Genomic DNA, 23,080 nt, shown 5'->3' on the forward strand with positions numbered 1-23,080 from the left:
TGTAATGGTGTGGGGGATGTTTTCTTAGCACACTTTTGGCTCCTTAGTACCAATTGGGCACCGTTTAAATGCCACAGCCTACCTGAGCATTGTTTCTGACCATGTCCTTCCCTTTATGACCACCATGTACCCATCCTCTGATGGCTACTTTCAGCAGGATAATGCACCATGTAACAAAGCTCGAACCATTTCAAATTGGTTTCTTGAACATGACAATGAGTTCACTGTACTAAAATGGCCCCCACAGTCACCAGATCTCAACCCAATAGAGCATCTTTGGCATGTGGTGGAATGGGAGCTTCGTGCCCTGGATGTGCATCCTCAAATCTCCATCAACTGCAAGATGCTATCTTATCAATATGGGCCAACATTTCTAAAGAATGCTTTCAGTACCTTGTTGAACAAATGCCACATAGAATTAAGGCAGTTCTGAAGGTGAAAGGGGGTCAAATACAGTATTAGCATGGTGTTCCTAATAATCCTTTAGATGAGTGTATGTAGTGCATTACCCCCAAAATAATGTGTTCTGTTTTTAGATTCATGACGCGGCGTTGCGCTTCTTGTCCAGTGTGTGACCCCCTTAAAGGTTTAGCATAGGGTACATTTATTCAATTGCTTGGAAATGAGTGTCATGCTCTTATTAAGTTTAACCAACTACCTATTTATTTATTTATTTAGTGTGATTAACTATGAACACTTTGCCAGCATTATTATAATCCATTAGTCTATGACTACAGAAGAGAAACTGGTAACTATTAAAGTAAAGTCAACATAACTCTCTCTTCTGACTGCACTGCATTTTTTTAATTGCAGTACAAGCGAGTTCGATCGTCTTTGCAGTCTTTGCCTGCCATCATTTAGAAACCTGTGTTATTGGTTTTGTTCACCATTATTTAGTCCGTACAGGAAACTGTTGATTAAACGCTCCAGAATAAAATCGAGAGTATTGACATTATTGGTTATGACACGAGTGCAGGAATATAATTGATAGAGGTGGAGTGGATTTTCTCACTATGGTCTTACTTACACACTTAATGTTGTGTTGATCTATAAATCCATTCGCTTTGCAGATCAATGGAAATGTGCTTTGGAGCTATGACACAAAATGCAGCACAGTGTTGCTCATATCCGCTATACTTTGGTGTTGTTGAAATCCCCAGTTGTAGCAATAGTAACAGATGCATACCCAAGCGCACAATGCTGACCCCACCAAATAAAATGAAATGACATTTGCTGATAAAGCGTTCGTGCAGAAGAAATGTGGAGTAAGCTGTGGTCCAATTTCTCAAAGGAACGTTCCTCAAACATTTCTGCAGCTGCTCTCTTTGAATGCAAGATCATAGACAGTTCAAAGTAAAACTTTTGTGGACATTTCTCTTTGAACGGTCTCTGTGGTCCTCTGAAGGTGCGCTGGAACAGCAACAACCCTCCGGGTAACATTAATGAGGTCACAAATATGAGACAGAAAGCCTAATTTATTTCATCCTGTACCAATTATATGCAGAAACAAGACACATATTGTACAGACTGGTTTTAATGATCACTGTACAACTGTTTATTTTAATTAGACATGCTTTGATTTACACTTGAAATGTTGAAATGATGAAGCCAATTATGGGATTAATTAATATTAATGTATTTGACAGACACTTTAATCCATTGCATTACAAAGTATGCACTGCAAACAATGATTTTCAAGAAAACATTTTCTTAGTATTTTTGTCTTGTTTTCAGTAAAAATCTCTAAAAATTCTTAAATTAAGAAGCTTTTTGTTGATGAGCAAAATGACCCAAGAAAATAAGTCTAGTTTTTAGACCAAAAAAATAAAATGTAAGTGATTTTGTGCATAAAACAAGCAAAATAATCTGCCAATGGGGTAAGCAAAAAAATCTTGAACATTTTTCTTAAACACTAAATTCAAGAAAAAATCAAGAAAAAATTGCTTACCCCATTGGCAGATTTTTTTTGCTTGTTTTATGCACAAAATCACTAAAATTGTATATGTTTGGTTTAAAAACTAGACTTATTTTCTTGGGTCGTTTTGCTCATCAAGAAAAAGAATCTTAATTTAAGAATTTTAGGATATTTTTACTGAAAACAAGACAAAAATACTAAAAACAATTTTTTCTTGAAAATCATTTTTTGCAGTGTAATTTTTAGACCAAAAATATCACATTTAAGTGATTTTGTACATAAAACAAGCAAAAAATATGCCAATGGGGTAAGCAAATTTTTCTTGATTTTTTCTTGAATTTGGAGTTTAAAAAAATGTCATGATTTTTTTTGTTTACCCCATTGGCAGATTTTTTTGTTTGTTTGTTTTATTCACAAAATCACTTAAATTTGATATTTTTGGTCTAAAAACTAGACTTATTTTCTTGGGTCGTTTTGCTCATCAAGAAAAATCATCTTATTTTAAGAATTTTTTGATATTTTTACTGAAAACAAGACAAAAATACTAAGAATTTTGTGTTCCCTGGCTTTCGAACCTGTGACCTTTTGTTGTGCTAACACAATTGCTCTACCACTGAGCTGTACAGTAGCACATATGTTAAAGAATACTGAGATTCGAATTGTTTTGCTATAACAGCCCTAGAGAAACACACCTGTACACATCTTGCATCTGTCTGCAGAGGTTGGTGAGGGAGAACCTAATCCATAATGCATCCAGGTTCACAGCCCTGATGTATAAATGATGGCAACAGTGATGTCTGGAGAGCGAGATAAAGAGAAAACATCAATCACTGATATGATACTAAGGAGAAGGTTTCATTTTTACTCTTCACTCTGTGCAGATCTTTTATCAGTGCTTGTATCAATGAACCTCATGCTCACTAAATGTATGACACGTTGTCATCACTCACAGTTAGACACTGACAAATCCGAACACACACGAGAGGCATCTTTTGTATTCGATCTGTTACCGTTACAGCCAATCAGGAATCCCTTAAACCCTGGTTTTATTGTGCATGATCCATCTGTGCTCAAACAACTTTACTTTTAAGCTGATGTCAACAAGGCAATGTGCACTTTTAGTTAAAGGGACACTCCACTTTTTTTGAAAATAGGCTCTTTTTCCAGCTCCCCTAAGGTTAAACAATTGATCTTTATCATTTTTAAATCCATTCAGCCGATCTCCGGGTCTGGCGGTACCACTTTTAGCATAGCTTAGCATAATCCATTGAATCTGATTAGACCATTAGCATCACGCTCATAAATGTCCAAAGAGTTCCGATATTTTATTATTGATTTTACGCAGTGCCCGAAAATAGTCCCCTGCTATTTAAAGTTACCAAAGGGACTATTTTTGGGCACAGTATATCATTGCGCCTTTTGCAGCCGCAGTACGGCAGCAAAGTCCTTGATTATAACACCGGAATGAGAGTATAGTTCCTAGCCATATCTGAGTAGAAAATCACAACTTTTAATTTTCTGTCGATCTTAGTACACGATGTAACTACAGAAGAGTCAAGTTTTAAATAGAAAAAATATCAAAACTCTTTGGTTATTTTTTTAACGCAATGCTAATGGTCTAATCAGATTCAATGGATTATGCTACGATAAAAGTGGCACCGCCAGACCCGGGGATCAGCTGTATGGATTCCAAAACAATAAAAATCAAATGTTTAACTCTAGGGGAGCTGGAAAATAAGCCTTTTTTCAAAAAAAAGTGGAGTGTCCCTATAATGTTAATCATTTTTGCTATTCATATTTATTTTACTGGTAACACTTTACAATAAGGGTTGTTAACATTAGTAAATGCATAAGCTAACATGAACTAATGAGCAACGTAGTTTTGCAGCATAGTTAATGCCAATAAAGTTGTTCATGCATTATGTTCATTAACTACTGCTTACAACTTTTGATTTTATAAATGCATTAGTAAATGCTGAAATTAACAATAATATAACTGGACCTAGGATTTTCAATCAAATAAAATGTCTAAACTATAGAGATCATAGTATAACGCCAACTCTATAGCAACTGCTCAGAACACCCTGGTGATTGCATGGCAATGCACCAAATCCACTCAGAAAACCCAGCTGTGGGTTCATGACCAAAGCGAGATAACAAAAGTCTGAATTTCTAAAAGAAATCAATAGTTAGCAGTGAGTGATTTTCATATATAATCAGAAAAACCAAATGAGCATTGGCAGAAGCAGTGGTAATGCAACACTATCAGACCTGTGTAATGTTCACAGAGCATCAGAGAGATGAGATAAGAAGATCTACAGGGTCTCATACTGATGGTGTGAAAAGGATCCTGACACTGCACCAAACATAATATGAGATTTCATAAAGGTGTTACATTTGAAACAAGATGATATGGTGGCAGTGGCGTAGCGTCTGGGCATGCAGGGTATGCATGTGCAAATGGGCCCGGGCCAACAGGGGGCCCGGCTCTGGGCCCGCCCCAGCTTTTTAAGAAAAGATTTAATTAAATTTTTATTTGTGGCAGCAATGAATATATTTTTGTATGCATATCATGTGTAGTGATTTCTTATTTCTCCGTAATGTCTAATTTCTCCGTCATTTCTTGTTTGCGTTTATAATTTTTTTTGCACTCCGCGGCTGCCGTGGACTACTACGCCATCATTTTTTTTACATAATGCATCACCGTGCCAAAAAAAAGAAAACACAGTGTGAGAGGTTACTATAGCGGCTATCTATGAACATTAAGGATGGACAAATATAAACATAAAAGTGGGGCCTCAAAGAGTAAAGAGAAGGCGGAGAAGTTAGTCACAAGTCAAAAACTACCCAAAACAATTTGTTTTTCTATATTTAAATCTACCCTTTAAAGTAAAAAAGTAAAGTACAAATATTTGGCTACCTTATTAAAAGTATATGTTGTTAACAGACCTTTTTTTTGCATATATGGGCCCGGGACTCACTTGCTACGCTACTGTATGGTGGTTAAGTAGTTAAGGATTCACAGGTCACAGTTTTAAAATCCACTATATGATAAGATACTGGGAACACAAAAGACATTTGTAAAATCAATAGTGCACCATGTGTTTTTACATTATTTAAAAAAAACATTGCAACTGCCCCAAATAATAATTAACCACCTTGCAACCACCCAAATTAGCTTAACCACAAGCAAAGTGCCCTAAGGATTTTTTTTCTGCCACAGTATTTTTATTTTATCTTTATATATGCATTTTTTCTTAACATAAAGCTATTAAGCATATTAAGAAAATTTTAAAGGAGCTGTATGTAAGTTTTTGACTACTAAATCTACAAAAATACTACAGTTTTTTTAAATGTTGCTTACTGGTCAGAATGTCTGTTTTTGTTTTGGTCTGTGTAATCTTGTCACTGCCAATTTAGGCAAACGTGTATTTCGACAGCTCAGTTGCCAGCTATCACGGCTTAAATTAAACTCCAATGGACCGAAAGGCGACCTTCAGTGGACATACCCTCCAAAATGTAAAATTTAGCAGAAAAACGTATGCTTTCCATCGTCTGTTGCACTCCTCTATGTGTCCAGCAACCTGAAAAGGAGGTGGAAAATAAACCAATATTTTGATAAAATTATAATATTAATATAAATTAATATATTTTTAACTGCGATATCAAGTTCAGCTGCTAGAGGCCCATGTTAAAAAATAGCGCATGAAACGAATATAATGCTTTGTCATTTTAACAGCTTGACAGTAACAACCAAGTAACACACATTATTGGATTTAGACCGGTCCAGTTAGTCCAATAAACATTCAAGCAAAAACGTCCAGATCTGCTCCGATACCAAGTATCGGATCGGTTCGTATCTAAAAAAAAAACACTGTGCATGCATACAGGTTGGTGGGCATTCAGGAGGCTCTGTATAGAGCGCCCCCCCAGAAAATAATTAAAACTTATTGATTAATGATTGGTTCTTTTAACTGTATAGCAGGACTTCTGTCACCAGAACAACTGTATTGAGCGTTGCATTGTCCTTTATTCATAGTAATAGCAGTGCTCAATCTTGTTATATCTATTATGAGATAGTCTCGAGCCTGTCTCTTTGAAAGGGGCTTGCATCTATTTATTAGGTTCCCAAATGTTAGAGGATTCATCTGACAGTCCATTTCAATACTCTAGTATTTGTATTAAAGCACCTGCTACAGTAAATAACTCACTGTAGTAGTGGATTACATGGATATTGCTTCAGTACCAATATCTGTGCTCTGACATCTCTATAAAACCTCATATTTTACACAGTTTAAATCACACTACATTTCTTTCTTCAGCACAGGAGCTCCAGTTTAATGTGCAGAGTCGACTGAAATGAATCCATCAGAAGAGTTTTCAAAAACAAAACATTAGCCCAGATCTCCTGCTTATGCTATGCCCTATAGTATGCACTGTTTTTGTGTTGGGAAAGTACATATGCTACGTTTGAGCAAAAGAGTATGCGCTGGGACAAACTCATACCAAACTGAATTGACGACTGTTGCATGGATGACGCTTGTGATCTTTATAGCTTTTATGATTTATTTATTGATTCAGTGATGTATAATTGATTTAATTTATTAATTCTGTGTAGTGCAACTAAACTGCCCTCTTGCAGTGATTGTGTATAATATTCAACATGATCTCAGAGTCATGTTATAGTTACGAAAAATGTGACAAATTTATTTGTGTCCATGGCACGAAATTCTGCATCAACTCATCACGAATTTCTATACATTTCTTGTGTCCGTGGCACGACATTCTTTTTCGTGTCATTTTATGTATTGCTTTCTATTTTTTGTTTTTCTATTTTTAAATCATTGTCGCTTGGGGTTGGGGTTAGATTTGGGGTTTGGGTTAGGATGTACTTTTATGTATTGTTTTTCTTCTGCTTTCCGCAAGCGACAATGGTAAGGAAATAGGGGGAAAAAACAAGAAAACAATACATAAATGAAATGAAAAAGAAAGTCGTGCCACCGATATGAAAAACAATTTATAGAAATTCGTGTGTCACAAAAAAGACATTCGTGCTTAAGGCACGAAAAGAAGCTGAATTTGATGCCATATGACACGAATACATTAATAAAATTTTTCATGACCATAACACGACTTGTTGTTGCGAGCTGTGAGATCAGTCAGGTAATATTTGAGTGAGCCGTTTGCGTGTGCATGGATCTACACGTCTTTCACTGGAAATAGTAGACCATCTGGGAACTTTGTGGATGCTAATTTCAAAATACTATGGTTTGGGAAACTAATTCTAATTTTAAACACTATTTACGACAGATAGTATGCAGATTGGGATGCAGGATTGTGTGTATGAACAATATATGGGGAATATATTGTACAAGAGGGGAAAAATTAAATATGGGTGATTCTCGTGAAATTAGACTTATGAGGTGTCATGAAACATTTTGATAAAAAGTAAATGCAAAGTAAGAGTATCAAAATAAGAAGCATACAGTTACAAACATCTCTTCATGTACTATTTTGCACATGATTTCAAAAGACATCACACAAACAAATTTTGTTGTTTTTTCCACATTTAAGGGGAAAACTTTCATTACCGCAACGTGTCCATGACTGGATTTGGGTTCTTTAACATGGAAATATTTATTATTAAAAAATAAAAAGTTTTAGTGCATGTTATACTATAAACATTTACAGTAAAGAAACATGTGGTATTTGGTGATCATTAATAAATGTAGAGACAATAATAAGGAATATAAATGTGTCCAAGACCAATTTTCTCATCCTCCGCAACAATTTTCAATAATTGTTTAAGCCCCCAAGGAACTCACTTTTTCAAAAAAAAAAAAAAAATTGTTGGAAGGGACAGGTAAGCAGTTCTTATTTTTTCTCTCCAGATAAAGGTTGAAATTTTTCATAGAGACAGAGCGCCGCGCGTCATAACCTGAAAACCACGCCCACCGGGGGGGAAAACAATCCAACCGTCTCCATTGACTTTGTATTGCGAGAGGCTGCCTCCTTGTCATTTCTGGCTTATAACAAAAAACAGAATAATGCCTAAAAACTGCTGTGTGACAATATGTACAGCTAACAAGCCAAAGAACCCAGAAATAAGTTTTTATAAGCTGTCGAGCCGTAAAACCCTGTCTTTAAGGAGAATAAAGTGGATCGCCGACTACGTTTCCCCCTAGTGGACGCAGTTCTACTAATAGAAGTACTATGAAAAGTTGCCTGTTTCCATTTTTGTGTCTTTAAACGCTCGTTTTTGGGGTCGACAGCTTATAAAAACTTATTTACAGATTAAAATTAAAAACAGAATAATACATAAAAGCTGCTGTGTGGCAAGGTGTACAGCTAAAAAGCCAAAAAACCCAGAAATAAGTTTTTTTTAAGCTGTCGACCTCATAAAACGAGCGTTTAAAGAAACAAAAGTGGAAACAGGCAACTTTTCATAGTACTTCTATTAGTAGAACTGCGTCCACTAGGGGGAAACGTAGTCGGCGATCCACTTTATTCTCCTTAAAAGCTGGGTTTTACGGCTCGACAGCTTATAAAAACTTATTTCTGGGTTCTTTGGCTTGTTAGCTGTACATATTGTCACACAGCAGCTTTTAGGCATTATTCTGTTTTTTGTTATTAGCCAGAAATGACAAGGAGGCGGCTTCTCGCAATACAAAGTCAATGGAGACGGTTGGATTGTTTTCCCCCCCGGTGGGCGTGGTTTTCAAATTTGCATATCGGCGCTCTGTCTCTATAGTACCTAGACAACTTTTTAGTTCTCATTACCGAAACATGAGTTTGTAAATGCATATATTTAATGTAATATCATGTTGCGGTAATGATAATTTTTGATAATGATAATTTAAAAATTTAAATAATTCTATAGGAAATATTTTTTAAATCTTATAAAAAAATTATGCACTGTAAAAAAAATCCGTAGAAATTACAATGTTATTGCAGCTGGGTTGCAGGAAATTTACCGTAGATTTACGTTTATGTTATTTACTAGCAAGAGTTTGTTCAAAGTAAAATAAATTTTAAATATTAACAAGTCTTTATCTTTACAGTATACAATAACAGCCTCATGCAAAGCATTCTGGGAACCAGAAATCATCATCAACCTTTTTCTGTTTTTGCCTCAGATTTTGTTTTCCAGAATGTTTTGCTTGATACTGTCTTTTTTAGTTTTACTCTGTAAAGACAAAGACTTGTAAATGTTTAATGTTCATTTAACTTTGAACAAACTCTTGCCAGTAAATAACATAAATGTAAATCTACGGTAAATTACCAGCAACCCAGCTGCAATTTCTACGGAATTTTTTTACAGTGTGGTTATAGAAAGTTTCAGACCTGTGCAAAAAAAAATTGGCTTCAAGGGCTTTTTAAAAAATCTGATGCTAAACACCTTGCTAAAGTCTGGATTTCGTGAGAATCACACTTATTTGAATGAATTGAATATTTTTTAATAGGTTGTATTGTTGTATTGTGACATCTAATGATGATTAGTGATTATATCTGTGTTAGTCTCAGAGGTGTATCATTAAGGTCACTGTAAAGCTTTATCACCATGGAGTAAAGCACTTAACCTCCGGTCACTCTGTAATCACTCTTCCTACAATACAGTTGTTTTGACAGAAGCATTTGACAAACACTTAAAACCAGAATGAACAAAAGACATCAGCTAGATAAAGTAGGAAACTAAACTCACAGAGACACAACCTCAGGCAGACATCATGCGTCACTCTGACAGCAACAGGGAAACTTATTAAACAAATGGCAATTAAGCTTCAATGATGCCAAACAAATCCATTTGGAAAGACAAGCGTATTATTAGACAAGGCCAAATTAAATACTCTCTCATAATGGTCTTACCCTGTGAATTATTGCTGTCGGCTGTGCATTGTGCAGAGATAACAAAGCAAATATGTTCAGTGATTGACACACAAACACAGTCACTGCACAACATGACTGCAAAACATATGTTGTGCATTAAGCTCGTATTGTTTCTCATATCAGAAGATTTAGCATAAACAAAACATTATTCTCCACAGACACAACTCACTTAGTTTTTTTTTCAGGAGAGATAAACATGTATACGTATCTGCAAAATCAGATTGCTCAATATATAAAATTCAAATTACATATGAATAGTCACACAGTGTTTAAAGAAATTGTACTGTATAACAATTGTATGATTACCTTAATGCATTGATCATTATTGCTAATAACTAGTTGAAACTAGTCGTGCATGCATATCACACGGGATGCAGTGTGTTTTGATTCTGCTGATGAAGCGAATTAAAATGACTCATCATATATTGTGTTATTTTTACCTGTTATAAGCTCTTTGGACTGTTCAGATCCATGTCAAGACTACAGTAAAATGTAGTACAATTTATAAATACTATATACTATATATGCATTTTATAAAATAAAACTGGGGGCCCCTGGGACCATCTCAGGCCCCCCCAGAGGGCCACAGTCCCCAGTTTGAGAATCACTGCTATAGTGTATGCATTAACAAAGTGTAGTGTATAATATACTTTAGTATACTACAGTTTACTATAGTAATTACTAAAATATACTGCAGTGTTATATGTGGTAGATTTAAATGCAGTGAAGCAGATACATCATTTTATGCATTTGCGGAAACGTTCTGTGAAAGGTCATATACAGTAGTTATTAACATGGGGTCTTAAATGGACCAACACTGCACCCTACTGGCGTCAAAAGGAGGAACAATAATAAATACAAACCATAACTTTTTCTGGGGCATTTTAGAGAATCGTTAGTATTAATAGCTCTAAACGATTAGTCATCCTAGTGTAAAGATGTCTCCTATGAAGCAAAATCTCCTGAGATTTGAATGCGGCACAATGCGGTGTTATGAGCGCCCTCTGTGGTAAGGGTTTGATTCAATATGACATGTAACCCAAATTTAGGATTACGAGTTTATATTTATTTTAATTAATTAATTAAACTAGTATTAATTAATGAATTAATTGTATAAAATAAATGTTAATTAATTTCTATCTTTATTTGCGTTATGCACTTTTATGTCGTTTGTTTTATTCATTTTGGCTTCTTTTAATATACGTATGTCCCACATACGTAAATAATTTCCAATATTCAAAATGAAACCAAATAAAAGAAAATCTTAAAACAAAACATCGACACAAATTTCGGCCACGTGGGTAGTGTAAAATGATACACAGAAATTCCTATTGGTTTATACTCACTTGACGTCATATGACCCGCCTCTTCCCGTTCCGTACAGTGGCAGCGTTTTCCCGCGAATCCGCTGCACTCGGGGCAGGACTGGGGCTGCTGGAATGAATACATGAGCTATTCTTTATTTTTAATCAATTAAAACCATCTACTGCACAACAAGCTTTCGGACATGGCTAAGCAAAGTTCCCTGTTTAATTTCTTCACAAAGTCACCGCCGCTCGTGACAAAGGCCAAATCCAGCCCGTCACCGGTGGAAGCGGACGTTCCCTCAAACAAATCCAACACATCTCCTAAAGAAGAGGCGAAAATTAACAAGAAAACCACATCAAAACCAGTCAAAGATCACCAGAAGACCGGCCATGCGAAACTTTTTGGAGATAAAGCGGTTTCTGCAAAGCAGAGGTAACGTTACAGTCACTGCACACATTCATATGTGTCCCTAGGCTAATGCAAAAGTAAAGTTACTTACTTAAAGTATCACCACATTTTTGCACTTGTTACCAGTGTGATACCATGTTTGGAGTCTGGACACTGTCATGATGATGATATCACTGTAGTATTTTTTCATTATCTTGCAGTATTAATGGTAAATAAACAGCTGATCTGTAAACTGTGATACACATAATATCATTTAATAGCACTAACTAAGAGTACTATGATAATACCATGTTTTGGAGGTGTTGTCATGACATCACCGTGTGAGTACAATTTTGATACTGTATTTTACAATTTTGACACCGAGTGTCGTACCGTTACTTGCCTTTTGTAAAGCTTATTCTGATTAAAGTGAACGTACAGTGTAGTAACATTGAACTGTTTTTAAAAAGAAACACTTGTAAGAGTTTTGTGTATAATATAACTGCGTTTTTATGTATAATTTAACTGCGTGCCTTACTATTTCCTGAGTTTGGCGGGAGTTCGTGAGCCTCGTGGATCATTTTTCTTAGCCTTCATGGGATTTTTTTCTCTCACCGGTCTTGACCAATAGGAGAACTTGTTACAAACATCGCTATGGCAACCGCAATTTACGGGAAAATCCGCTTCGCTACCGTTATATCGTCGTTGTAATTCATTATTTGTATGGTTACCATAATTTTACCACAGTTTTTTGCACTGACAGCCTTTACAATTGAATTGATATTTTAGTAGGGAAAAAAACGAAAATAATGACGTTAGTTGCTTTTTATGCTAATATGGCTTGTGGTATGGTTTATGGATTATGGTAAAAATATCATATTGGACAATACTTTCAATTTGGCTATTTTTACTTTAATGTATATAGCAAAATTATGTTTTTGTATGTATTTAATGTATTTTCATGCAAATTTATTTTGTATATTATGTAGGTCTACACCTTCACTGTACTAAACTATCAAGCTATGCTAAATACTTACAGTGAAGTCCAAAAGTATTGATAAACTTTAGAATCTTGTTGTTGGGTTCATTTGTTTTATTCATTGCATAAAATGGTTAAAAAATGCAGAAAAAAGCTTTAGCAAGCAATTGTTTGCTGATTTTTACAAATATTTCTGCTTGGGATGCTTAACGATTAATCGCGATTAGTCTATTGCAGAATAAAAGTTTTTGTTTACATCATATATGTGTGTGAACTGTGTATAATAATTATGTATATATAAATATATAATAATAATAATATAATACATAAATATACAAACGTATATATACACATGTAAACATTTCTTAAATATATACATGCATGTGTGTGCATTTATTTATACAAAGTTATTATATACAGTTCACACACACATATGATGTAAACAAAAACTTTTATTCTGCTATAGATTAATCGCGATTAATCGTTAAGCATCCCTAATTTCTGTGCATTTTTATTTATGTTCAATATTTTGTTATCAAAGGCAGCAATGTATTAATTTTAAACATGTATTTAAACTTAAGATTTACAGTAGCCCTAAACCTGCCAGTCTGTTTTAGGGAATATAAGATTCTGTTTTACAAAGTGCTTAATTTACCGTGGGTTCACACCAGCCGCATTTGAGGTGTCATATTAATGTCTACCGCGTCTAGTTTGCCGCTTGAACACTTTGAGTTTACTCTCTTCATTCGGGCGTGATATTCTAGTCATTGAGACATTCACACGGAAATTTGCGTCATGGGAGGGGCTTTTGCGACTCCTCTGGCTTCCTGTAATCACGTCACAACTAGAACAAGCTCCTGATTGGTTTTCGCAGGGTGTTTTTCTGCCAAAGTTCAAAATTTTCAACTCGCGCATTTGCCGCGGCAACGCGATTTGCGCGAATGAGGCAGAATTGCGTCTACCGAGCCACACTAAATGCCTCATTCGCGCCGTGAGACCTCCAGACGCGCCTCAACGCATCTTCACATTGACTTAACATTGAAATCGCTAACGCTTGACGCTTCTACCGCGGCTGGTGTGAAGACAGCATTATAATTCTATGTGCTAAATATTGGTTTCTTCAGGTTAATGAACATCTCTTAATTAACATGACATGTAGTTCCTCATCTATGTTTAGTGCTGGTGCTCTTGTATGGGCTAAGATGGAGGGTCATCCCTGGTGGCCCTGTATGGTTGTGCCTCAGCCTCTGACCGGACAGCAGATGAGAGGTCGTGGCCGAGACCAAAGACTTCACGTGCACTTCTTTGACGAACCACCGACACGTGGTTGGGTTAACACAAAGTACATAAGGGACTATCAAGGTAAATAAGGTTTTCTCTTTATTTGAAGAATGCTATTTTGTATTGTGATTGTTAAAATCTGTAAAATGTTTTTATTTCAACATTAAATGCATTTCTGTTGTCCTCTTAAGGTTCTGATAGCCCAGATGCCAAATCAGGTGGTGTTTTCTTTAGTGGTAAACCTGTTATTCGTAAAGCGATGGAGCTGGCAGACCTTGCAATGAAAGAGAGTGCAGAGCAGAGACTGAAGATGCCAATGTGTGCGGATCCCTCGGATGAAGAAGAGGGAGATGAAGAGGATATGGAGGTGAGAAATGTTAGAGCAAAATAAATATTACATAAAAATATCTCTTAAAGGCACTTAAAATGCTTTTGCTTTATTTCAGCATGAAATGTTGTATTTTATTCTAGGTTGAGAAATCAACCTTATCAGATGAGGAAATGTCTGAAGAAGAGGTTGAGGAAAAGGTAAAGCCTGGTCGTCGTTCATCTCGTGCTGCAGCCGAAAAAGGTCAGAAGTCCAAGCGTCGACGCATTGTGGTGGCGTCTGACAGCGAGGACTCCGGTGAAGAGTTTAAACCTGATCAGCACGCAGCAGGTAGCAGTGATGAGGAGGAAGAGGAGGAGACTGTGAGCAGTGGGGTTGAGGAAGAGAGCGAACCCGAGGCAGAACCAGACAGCCCTGTGAAACCATTGAAACGCAAACGCTCTGAAAAGCCAGCTAAAGCAAAGAACAAACCTGCCTCCTCAAATACCCCTAAACGGGCACCAGTAACATCTGTAACTCCATCTTTGGGATCTAACACCAAGTCACGCCTATCTGCTTTCTCTGCCCCGGACAACTTTGAGAGTCAGAACAGTGGTACCGGCGGACAGGATGGAGGGTCCACCGTGTGGGACCACGAGAAACTCGACTGGCTTCAGGATGGCAAAAGAAAAGATGGCCAGCGAAAACGTCAGTCTGACGAAAACTACGACCCCACGACTCTATACGTACCCGAGGATTTTTTGAACAGGACAACACCTGGAATGCGCCGCTGGTGGCAGCTGAAGAGTGAAATGTTTGATACGGTTCTGTTTTATAAGGTTGGCAAGTTCTACGAGCTCTACCACATGGATGCCGTTATTGGCGTGAATGAATTGGCTCTAACCTTCATGAAGGGCAGTTGGGCCCATTCTGGCTTCCCTGAGATTGGCTTTGGACGTTTCTCTGATGTTCTGGTACAGAAAGGCTACAAAGTGGCTCGTGTGGAACAAACCGAGACACCTGAGATGATGGAAGCGAGATGTAAGGCCATGGCACGTCCCACCAAGTTTGACCGTGTTGTCAAGCGAGAGGTTTGTCGAATCATCACGCGAGGCACCCAGACCTACAGCGTGCTTGACGGTGCCCCTTCTGAAACGCAAAGCAAGTATCTGCTCAGCGTTAAAGAGAAGAGTGAAGAAGACAGCGCAGGTCATGGCCACATCTACGGGGTCTGCTTCGTCGACACTTCTGTAGGACACTTCCACGTCGGACAGTTTCAAGATGACCGACACTGTTCCCGTCTGCGTACCATGGTGGCACACTACTCTCCCGCCCAGGTTCTGTTTGAGAAGGGCAACCCATCAGCTGAGACGCTTAAAATGTTTAAGGCCATCTTGTCATCTGCTCTACAGGAAGGACTGAATGCTGGTTCACAGTTTTGGGATGCCCAGAAGACTCTCAAGATTCTTGCAGAGGAAGACTACTTCAAAGAAAGCACAGCTGACAACGAAGGAGGATCGGTTCTCCCTTTGACCCTTAAAGCTATGACGTCTGAAAGTGACTCTCTGAGTCTCACTCCAAAGAAGGGGTATGAACTAGCTCTTTCTGCACTTGGGGGCTGCATGTTCTACCTTAAGAAATGTCTTGTAGACCAAGAGCTTCTTTCTATGGGCAACTTTGAGGAGTATATTCCTGTGGATGTTGAGATGGAGCAAGCAGGTGGAGCGTCATGTTTTTTTGCAAAGACTCGCCAAAGGATGGTCCTGGATGGAGTGACCCTTGCCAATCTTGAGATCCTTCAGAATAGCTCGACCGGGGGTCCGGAGGGATCCCTGCTTGAACGGTTGGATACCTGCTGCACTCCTTTTGGAAAAAGACTCCTCAAGCAATGGCTCTGCGCCCCTCTTTGTAATCCATCCTCTATTGCAGATCGTTTAGATGCGCTGGAGGATCTGATGGGTGCTCCATCCCAAGCTACTGAAGTCACAGACCTACTGAAGAAGCTTCCAGATCTTGAGAGACTACTGAGTAAAATCCACAGCATGGGAACTCCTTTGAAAGGACAGGACCATCCAGACTCCCGAGCCGTTCTGTACGAAGAGCTCATCTACAGCAAACGAAAGATAGCAGACTTTCTCGCAGCGCTCGAGGGCTTCAAAGTCATGAAAGAAATTGTGTCAGTCATGGACCCTATTGCTGAAGACTTCCGGGCTAAGCTGTTGCGGCAGGTGTTGCTTTTAAAATCAGAAGACAAAGAGGGGCTTTTTCCCGACCTTTCACCAGAGCTCAAACGTTGGGACACGGCTTTCGACCATCAGAAAGCTCGGACCACTGGTGTGATAACCCCAAAGGCCGGCTTCGACCCAGAGTTTGACCAGGCTCTTAGTGGAATAAAAGACTGTGAGAAAGACCTGCAAGAATACCTGGACAAACAGAAGAAGAGATTGGGTTGCAAAAACTTGTCTTATTGGGGAACAGGAAGGAACCGTTACCAGTTAGAAGTTCCTGATAGTGTTTCCGAAAGAAGCTTGCCGGAGGAGTACGAGGTGAGATCCACTAAGAAGGGTTGGAAGCGATACTCGACCAAAGAGATTGAGCGTCTGTTTTCAGAGCTGCAGAGCTTGGAAGACAAAAGAGATGCTGCACTTAAGGACTGCATGAGAAGACTCTTCTACAATTTTGACAAGAATTACAAAGACTGGCAAACCGCTGTGGAGTGCATGGCTGTTCTTGGTACGATAATTTTCTACCCAATTGTGTTATGTCTAAAATTACTGTAACTAAACCTTCCCAGTGACTTCATGTCTTGCTTTTTTGCTTTTTTGATATGATACGATAGTCCTGTATCTTCATGTCTTTGCAGATGTGTTGTTGAGCTTATCCCGGTACAGTCAGAGCGGTGATGGGCCAATGGTGAGACCCGAGATGGTTCTTCCAGGGGACAGGTGTCAGGCTTCACCCTTCTTGGATCTAAGAGGTTCTCGTCATCCATGTGTCACCAAGACCTTCTTTGGCGACGACTTCATCCCCAATGACATCTTCATCGGTTGCCCTGGTGATAATGAAGAAGAGGATCAAGATAACATGAAAGCACTTTCCCCATGTGTTCTAGTCACTGGGCCAAACATGGGAGGCAAATCCACACTAATGAGACAGGTGAATATAATAATGAAATAAATAGTTGTAAATAAATGTTTTTTTGTATCAATGTTCGGATAATATCGATAAAAATATAAACATCACCTTCACTTCTGTACACTTCAACCTAAAATATAAATTTGCTTAAAACTTGGACATGTTGTGAACTACCCATTTGTCAAAGTATACATACATATACACATAGATGCATCATAAGCAGCTGTTATACGCAAAATCGTCCACCAGTGTTGCCAAGTCTGCGGTTTCCCACAGAAATTATTGATGTGGATCGTTTTTCCTGCGGGTTAAATGTTTAAGGATTTTGTTCAGCGGTTGTCAATGTTAAGATTTGACATACATTTTATTTATGAAAGTAAAGTATTTGGATTTGGGATAAGGTCATTGATAGATTTGATTGTTACGCAAATCTGGCAACCCTGCCAAGCTGAGATGTGAACAATCGAGAGCACGTTGACTGTGCACCCACAATCGTTGTAATATGAATGTATAATTATCAAATGTAACGTGCTGTTGTGTAGACTCAAACATTATGAATGTTTACACAAAGCACCACGACGAAAACGTTACCCAGCACGATGTTAAAAAGTTACTGTAATTTAAAATCTGTATTAAAGGCAGGGTGCACAATTTTTGGAAAGGGAGTCGGGCCGAGTATCACTCTATAATACCATCATTGTCCCACGGTATTACTACATATCTGTATGTAAAAAAGCTTGCTACTCCATTGGTAATCTTAAGTGCAAAAATAAACCAGTAACAGTTTACATAACAAAAGCAATGCTTTACAGGGTCTTGTAGGGTTTTGGCTGTCATCAGTCTTATTTTCTTTATTGACTCTGTCTCTAACAGTGCGGTCTGGTGGTGATTTTGGCTCAGTTGGGCTGTTATGTGCCTGCTGACAGTTTGCGTCTCACTCCTGTGGACCGAGTTTTCACTCGGCTTGGTGCCTCTGATCGCATCATGTCGGGTAAGTTAATGCTTAGGCTTTTTTTATCTTCTGTCAGATGTCACTGCTTTATATGCCACCTGTATTATAAGATAAGGGTAAAAGAATACTTCACTTCCCAGAATGCCACCTGAATGCTGTTTTAAGTATTTCAGCATTATCAAAAATTCTGGTTTATGTCATTTTGATTCATCTTCCTTTTGGCCAATTCAAATTCATATCTATAAATTAACCCTTTCCCCGCCATTGACAAGTTATCTCATCAATCTGCAATACCGCTAAAAAATGCTGGCGGGGAAAGAGTTAAAAGCAAGCTAAAACTTTTGAATTTATTATATTGAGCATGTTTTATTATTAAAAATTCTTGCGCTTTGCTTACCAGGTGAGAGTACTTTCTTTGTGGAGCTCAGTGAGACGGCCAGCATTTTGCTGCACGCAACCAACCACTCTCTCGTCCTCCTCGATGAACTGGGTAATTTCTTATTGAATCTCTTGTAAGGAGTAGTTTTAAAGGAATATATTTTATTCTGAATTATGATGCTAACCTTTTCTACAGGCAGAGGTACGGCCACATATGACGGTACAGCCATCGCCAGCGCAGTGGTGAAGGAGCTATCGGAGAAGATCTGTTGCCGTACTCTGTTCTCCACACATTATCACTCACTGGTGGAGGATCATGCTCGGGATCCTGCAGTCAGGCTTGGACACATGGTCAGTTGAGCTTCCAAACATTTATTTTACACTTTTTTTTACAAAACTTTTTTTGCAAAAATGAAAAATAATTGTCACTTAGTTTGTCATGATATTTGATTTAAAGCAAACAGTTATCGTGAGTACAATGGAAGTCAGTAGTTGCATGATGAAATAAATAACAAGCATTTTTTGTACCGTATTTTCCAAACTATAAGTTGCACTTTTTTCATAGTTTGGCTGGCACTGCAACTTATAGCCAGGTGCCACTTTTATGTCAAAATTAATTCATACTGACTAACGTGAACCAAAGGAAAACATTACCGTCTCCAGTCACGAGAGGGCGCTATATGTTGCTCCTGTAGCCTACCCTGGAAAAAACTGTTAACTGAAACAGTAACTTAAAGATTCCAGCGCAAGAGGCTTCATTCTAATATGTTTACCATGGTGGAATAAATAAATGAACGCAAATAAATGAAAACAGTAAACAGCTATGCATATATGACAAAGATTAACAATATTTTTTGGAGAGAACATATAAAGACAAGATTAAAATAATAACGTACACAAATTAAATTTAATAATGTATTACTTATCAGTAATCAAGTGTTTTTTTAAGGATTCAAGTGTTACTAATAAAGTTAAACCGAAAGGATTAAAAATTTTCACCTAACAAACGGTTTTTGGTTGGAATACAATGAAATACATCACTTCCGGTCGGCATATCGCATGCGGTTTAGTCGCACAAGTTCAAATTTTTTAACGGATCCAACGCTCAAAACGGATCCGATATTTACGCATCCACAGATGGTCGGCACCTCACGCAACCCCTTTGCGACTCTCCATAGGAAGTTTAATGACTTCCGGCTTATCGGCCGCCGTTTGTCGTGTGCAGTGGAAAGGCGACTTTCATCATGGGGTAATTTTCTTTTTTTTTGGGAACTATCCAGTGGCGGCTCTTCACTGCTCCTCCGAGGGGCGCTAATTCAAAATAGGTGTTCTGAGTGTCGAGAGATCATGTGTGCATCACGTGTTTTGTCAAAATACGTGCCTGTTGCAGACGCGTCTAAACCGTTTATGATAAAAGAGCCGCTCACGTTCACAAAATACATTCAAGACACTCCCTTAACAGTAAACTCTGATTACGCATGAGATTATGCGAGGATCTGGCAAACACGAGCGTCTCTTTTATCATAAACCCTTTAGACGCGTCTGCAGCAGGCACTTATTTTGACAAGACACGTGATGCACATAGGATCACTCGACATGCAGAACACATATTTTGAAATTACAAACCACACACATGACGGGCTACATACACGTTCGAGCGCCCTCGAAAAAAAAGTCACCGGCCGCCACTGGAACTAACCATTTAAAAAAAGAAGATACATTTCTGCTTTAAATGGGACATATTATTAAAATTCTGACTTTTTCCATGTTTAAGTGCTATACCTGGGCCCCCAGTGCTTGTATCAACCCAGAAAATGTGAAAAAGATCAACCCAGTAACTTAGTTTTGGTAAACCATTCTCTGCAAGCATGTGAAAAAATAGGTCATTGAAATTTGGCTCCCCTGTGATGTCAGAAGGGGATAATACCGCCCCTTAATCTGCACTATCCAACCACGGCACTGACATTTAGTGCAGAGATTAACTCATTTGCATGTTAAAGGACACACCCAAAAACGACACATTTTTGCTCACACCTTCAAAATAGCAATTTTAACATGTTATAATAAATTATCTGTGGGGTATTTTGAGCTAAAACTTCACATACGTACTCTGGAGACACCAAAGATTTATTTTACATCTTAAAAAACTCTTGTGAAATGTCCCCTTGCCCCATAGTCTTTTTTTGTAATGCTTTACAGTTTTTTTACACATTGAGATATAAAATTAGTTTCTGTTGTAAATGACAGCATATCATAGATTGCTGAGTTTAAGCTATTGAATGGTTTCAATCATGATCAAAGTACACAAAGAAATATGTTTATATGCAATGGCACTTATTCCTCAACAACTAATATTATACCTCTGGTTTTGGATTCCAATAATGACACGTGAATAAAGAGCGCAACTAATAACTTTAAAACAGCTTATTCCAGACGTCTGATATGAACATGTATTATTTTATCCCCATGCATTTTTTAAAGAAAAATACTTTAATGTTAAAGTCCTCTCAGCCATCCACTTTTGAAAAAGTAAAGTACATTAAGACAGGCATGTGCACCAGTTTTTACTGCATGAAACGTGTCTTAAGGAAATATTAATCTTCATTGCCTCATTCAGGCCTGCATGGTGGAGAATGAATGCGAGGACCCCAGTCAGGAGACCATCACCTTCCTGTACAAGTTCATCGGTGGCGCTTGTCCCAAAAGTTACGGGTTCAACGCAGCTCGCTTGGCTAATATTCCAGAGGAGGTCATCCAGTCCGGACATAAAAAGGCCCGGGAGTTCGAGAGGAGCACGGTGTCTCTCAGGTTATTTAAGTAAGTAACCGTTTTTATTAAAGATTGGGCATTAATCCCATGTCCTGATATTTCACACCAAAAGCAAACTGCATTTATTTAAAAAAAAAAATCTGTTTTAGTAATGGAAATTTATTCCAAACCCCACAATCTCATTACCATAAAATGTTTCACTTTTTTCCATTATTGAATAAATGCAAAAAGCCTGGGTCTTGTAGCTTTCGTGATGAAATGTGACCTTAAAAAACATTTAACGGTTTCTGTTTTCCATCATCAGTCGTATATTGAGTACATGGGAGTAATGTTTTTCTATTGCAATTTTTTTACCAATATTTTATGTCTCAACAGGAAATTGTGTTCATACGCTGAAGATGCCACCGCCGCTCGTGACGAGTTCAACACATTAGTTCAACTGATCTGCAGTTTGTAGTTTAATTAAATGTTTTGATTTGTGTTCGTATTCACCCGTTCACAATTCCATGAGTTTTTTGTTTCATTTCCCCCACGTAGAAAACAATCCTCACTACTGAAACGATCTAATAAAGTTTATTTTTAAAAATGTAACACGTTCCTCTTTGACTAGGAAATTAAACTTTTGATTAATTACTAACAGCTACATAATGGTTATTGAGTACTTCACAATATATTAAGTCTAGATGTCATGGAACATGCATACAATTCAGGCTGTAAGAGAACCCACAGTCACCAAATACAGTTGGATGGAGGGGAAAAGCGCAAATAAAACTGTACATATACTCCACAGAGCTTCATATGAGCGAGAAGCATCTTTAACATCTCCAGCAATGTTATTCCTGGTCGCACGTCACTTCGGTCTCTGCGTTCGGAGCGAAGGGCCGTGAGGATGCCATGCTTTCACAAGTCTAGCGTCTCCGATCGGTCGATCGTGATAAAGAGGCGGGAAATCACTTCAGAATGAATGCATGTGGTCAACGACGTTACCAGGCTCATGAAAACACTTTCCTTGCGTTCGGTACATTGCTGGAGAATACATTAGTGTTTCTCATCCTTTTTTCCTCGAATCTCTTTCACAGAAAGAACATACATCCTGCGACATGAGAACAAATACAGCAAGTCTAAGGTATAAACAACCCCGAAATTAATATACTTAATAAAATAAAAAGACATTCAAGTACATTTAAGATTTTTGCTTGAAATACAAAACTACATGAGAAAGCATTAAAATCAAACCATAAAAAAACTGAAATAACTGAAGTGCTGGGTCTTTTTTATCCGTACATGTACAATAGCATGGTGACGTTTTTTTTGGACAACTGGTGCACGGGAAGCATTTCGAGTCTTTACGCTCAGGGTCCACTTGAGGTCGGTCACCCATAAATCCTGAGTCAGGATCTGTCCGGGAGCATTTTTTTGTAAAGACTGACGGGGGAAACGGGATTAACAAGTCCACAGCAGAATGTTTTTCATTTCTTTAAATAAAAATGTTTCCTCTCAGCTTGCATCGTCCAAGTATACACAATGTTTTCTTTTTTCCAAAGAGTTCTTTTTTTATAAAATTGAATTATTTCTAGTTTGTACGCTCGTCCGCACTAGGCCGAGCGAATTATAGTCTGTTAGTTCAGAAGGGCTCCGCTTCAGTTGTGCTGCAGTGTGTTCGACTCTATAGGAGGGGCCGAATCGTACAGCGTGTCTGTATCGTGAGTCGGCTCTCCGGCTAGCGTGCACGGGTTAGACAAAGTCCCAGCGCCACAATCGCAGAAAAACCTGTGTAGCACC

At 38.0% G+C, this 23,080-nt stretch overlaps 2 protein-coding genes across 3 annotated transcripts in view; one reads left to right on the forward strand and one right to left on the reverse strand.

Moving 5' to 3' along the window:
• Positions 1-11,163: 11,163 nt before the first annotated feature.
• msh6 (mutS homolog 6 (E. coli)) lies at positions 11,164-21,889 on the forward strand. 2 transcript variants are annotated; one of them, XM_065296198.1, is made up of 10 exons: positions 11,164-11,542; positions 13,636-13,838; positions 13,949-14,124; positions 14,229-16,797; positions 16,928-17,220; positions 18,073-18,190; positions 18,552-18,641; positions 18,726-18,880; positions 21,147-21,346; positions 21,674-21,889. In XM_065296198.1, the coding sequence occupies exons 1-10, from the start codon at positions 11,310-11,312 to the stop codon at positions 21,753-21,755; spliced, it is 4,119 nt and encodes a 1,372-aa protein (XP_065152270.1). In that variant the 5' UTR covers positions 11,164-11,309; the 3' UTR covers positions 21,756-21,889. The 2 variants fall into 2 exon arrangements, with proteins under 2 accessions (XP_065152270.1, XP_065152271.1); XM_065296199.1 differs by having other exon boundaries at positions 13,654-13,838.
• fbxo11a (F-box protein 11a) overlaps positions 21,856-23,080 on the reverse strand; it is a 34,282-nt gene continuing 33,057 nt past the window's right edge. The window contains exon 22 of the mRNA XM_065296200.1: positions 21,856-23,068. Within this exon, the coding sequence (XP_065152272.1) occupies positions 22,939-23,068 (130 nt within the window). The 3' untranslated portion in view covers positions 21,856-22,938. The remainder of the gene's footprint in view (positions 23,069-23,080) is intronic.

Source organism: Paramisgurnus dabryanus, chromosome 20 (assembly GCF_030506205.2).
Source record: "Paramisgurnus dabryanus chromosome 20, PD_genome_1.1, whole genome shotgun sequence".
NCBI lineage: Eukaryota > Metazoa > Chordata > Actinopteri > Cypriniformes > Cobitidae > Paramisgurnus > Paramisgurnus dabryanus.

Excerpts from the sequence above, each read along its gene's own strand:
- msh6 (XM_065296198.1), top strand. The coding sequence starts at position 11,310 with ATGGCTAAGCAAAGTTCCCTGTTTAATTTCTTCACAAAGTCACCGCCG. Across the intron at positions 11,543-13,635 it reads GCGGTTTCTGCAAAGCAGAG|TTCCTCATCTATGTTTAGTG; the intron begins GTAACGTTACAG and ends CATGACATGTAG. Across the intron at positions 17,221-18,072 it reads AATCCACACTAATGAGACAG|TGCGGTCTGGTGGTGATTTT; the intron begins GTGAATATAATA and ends TGTCTCTAACAG.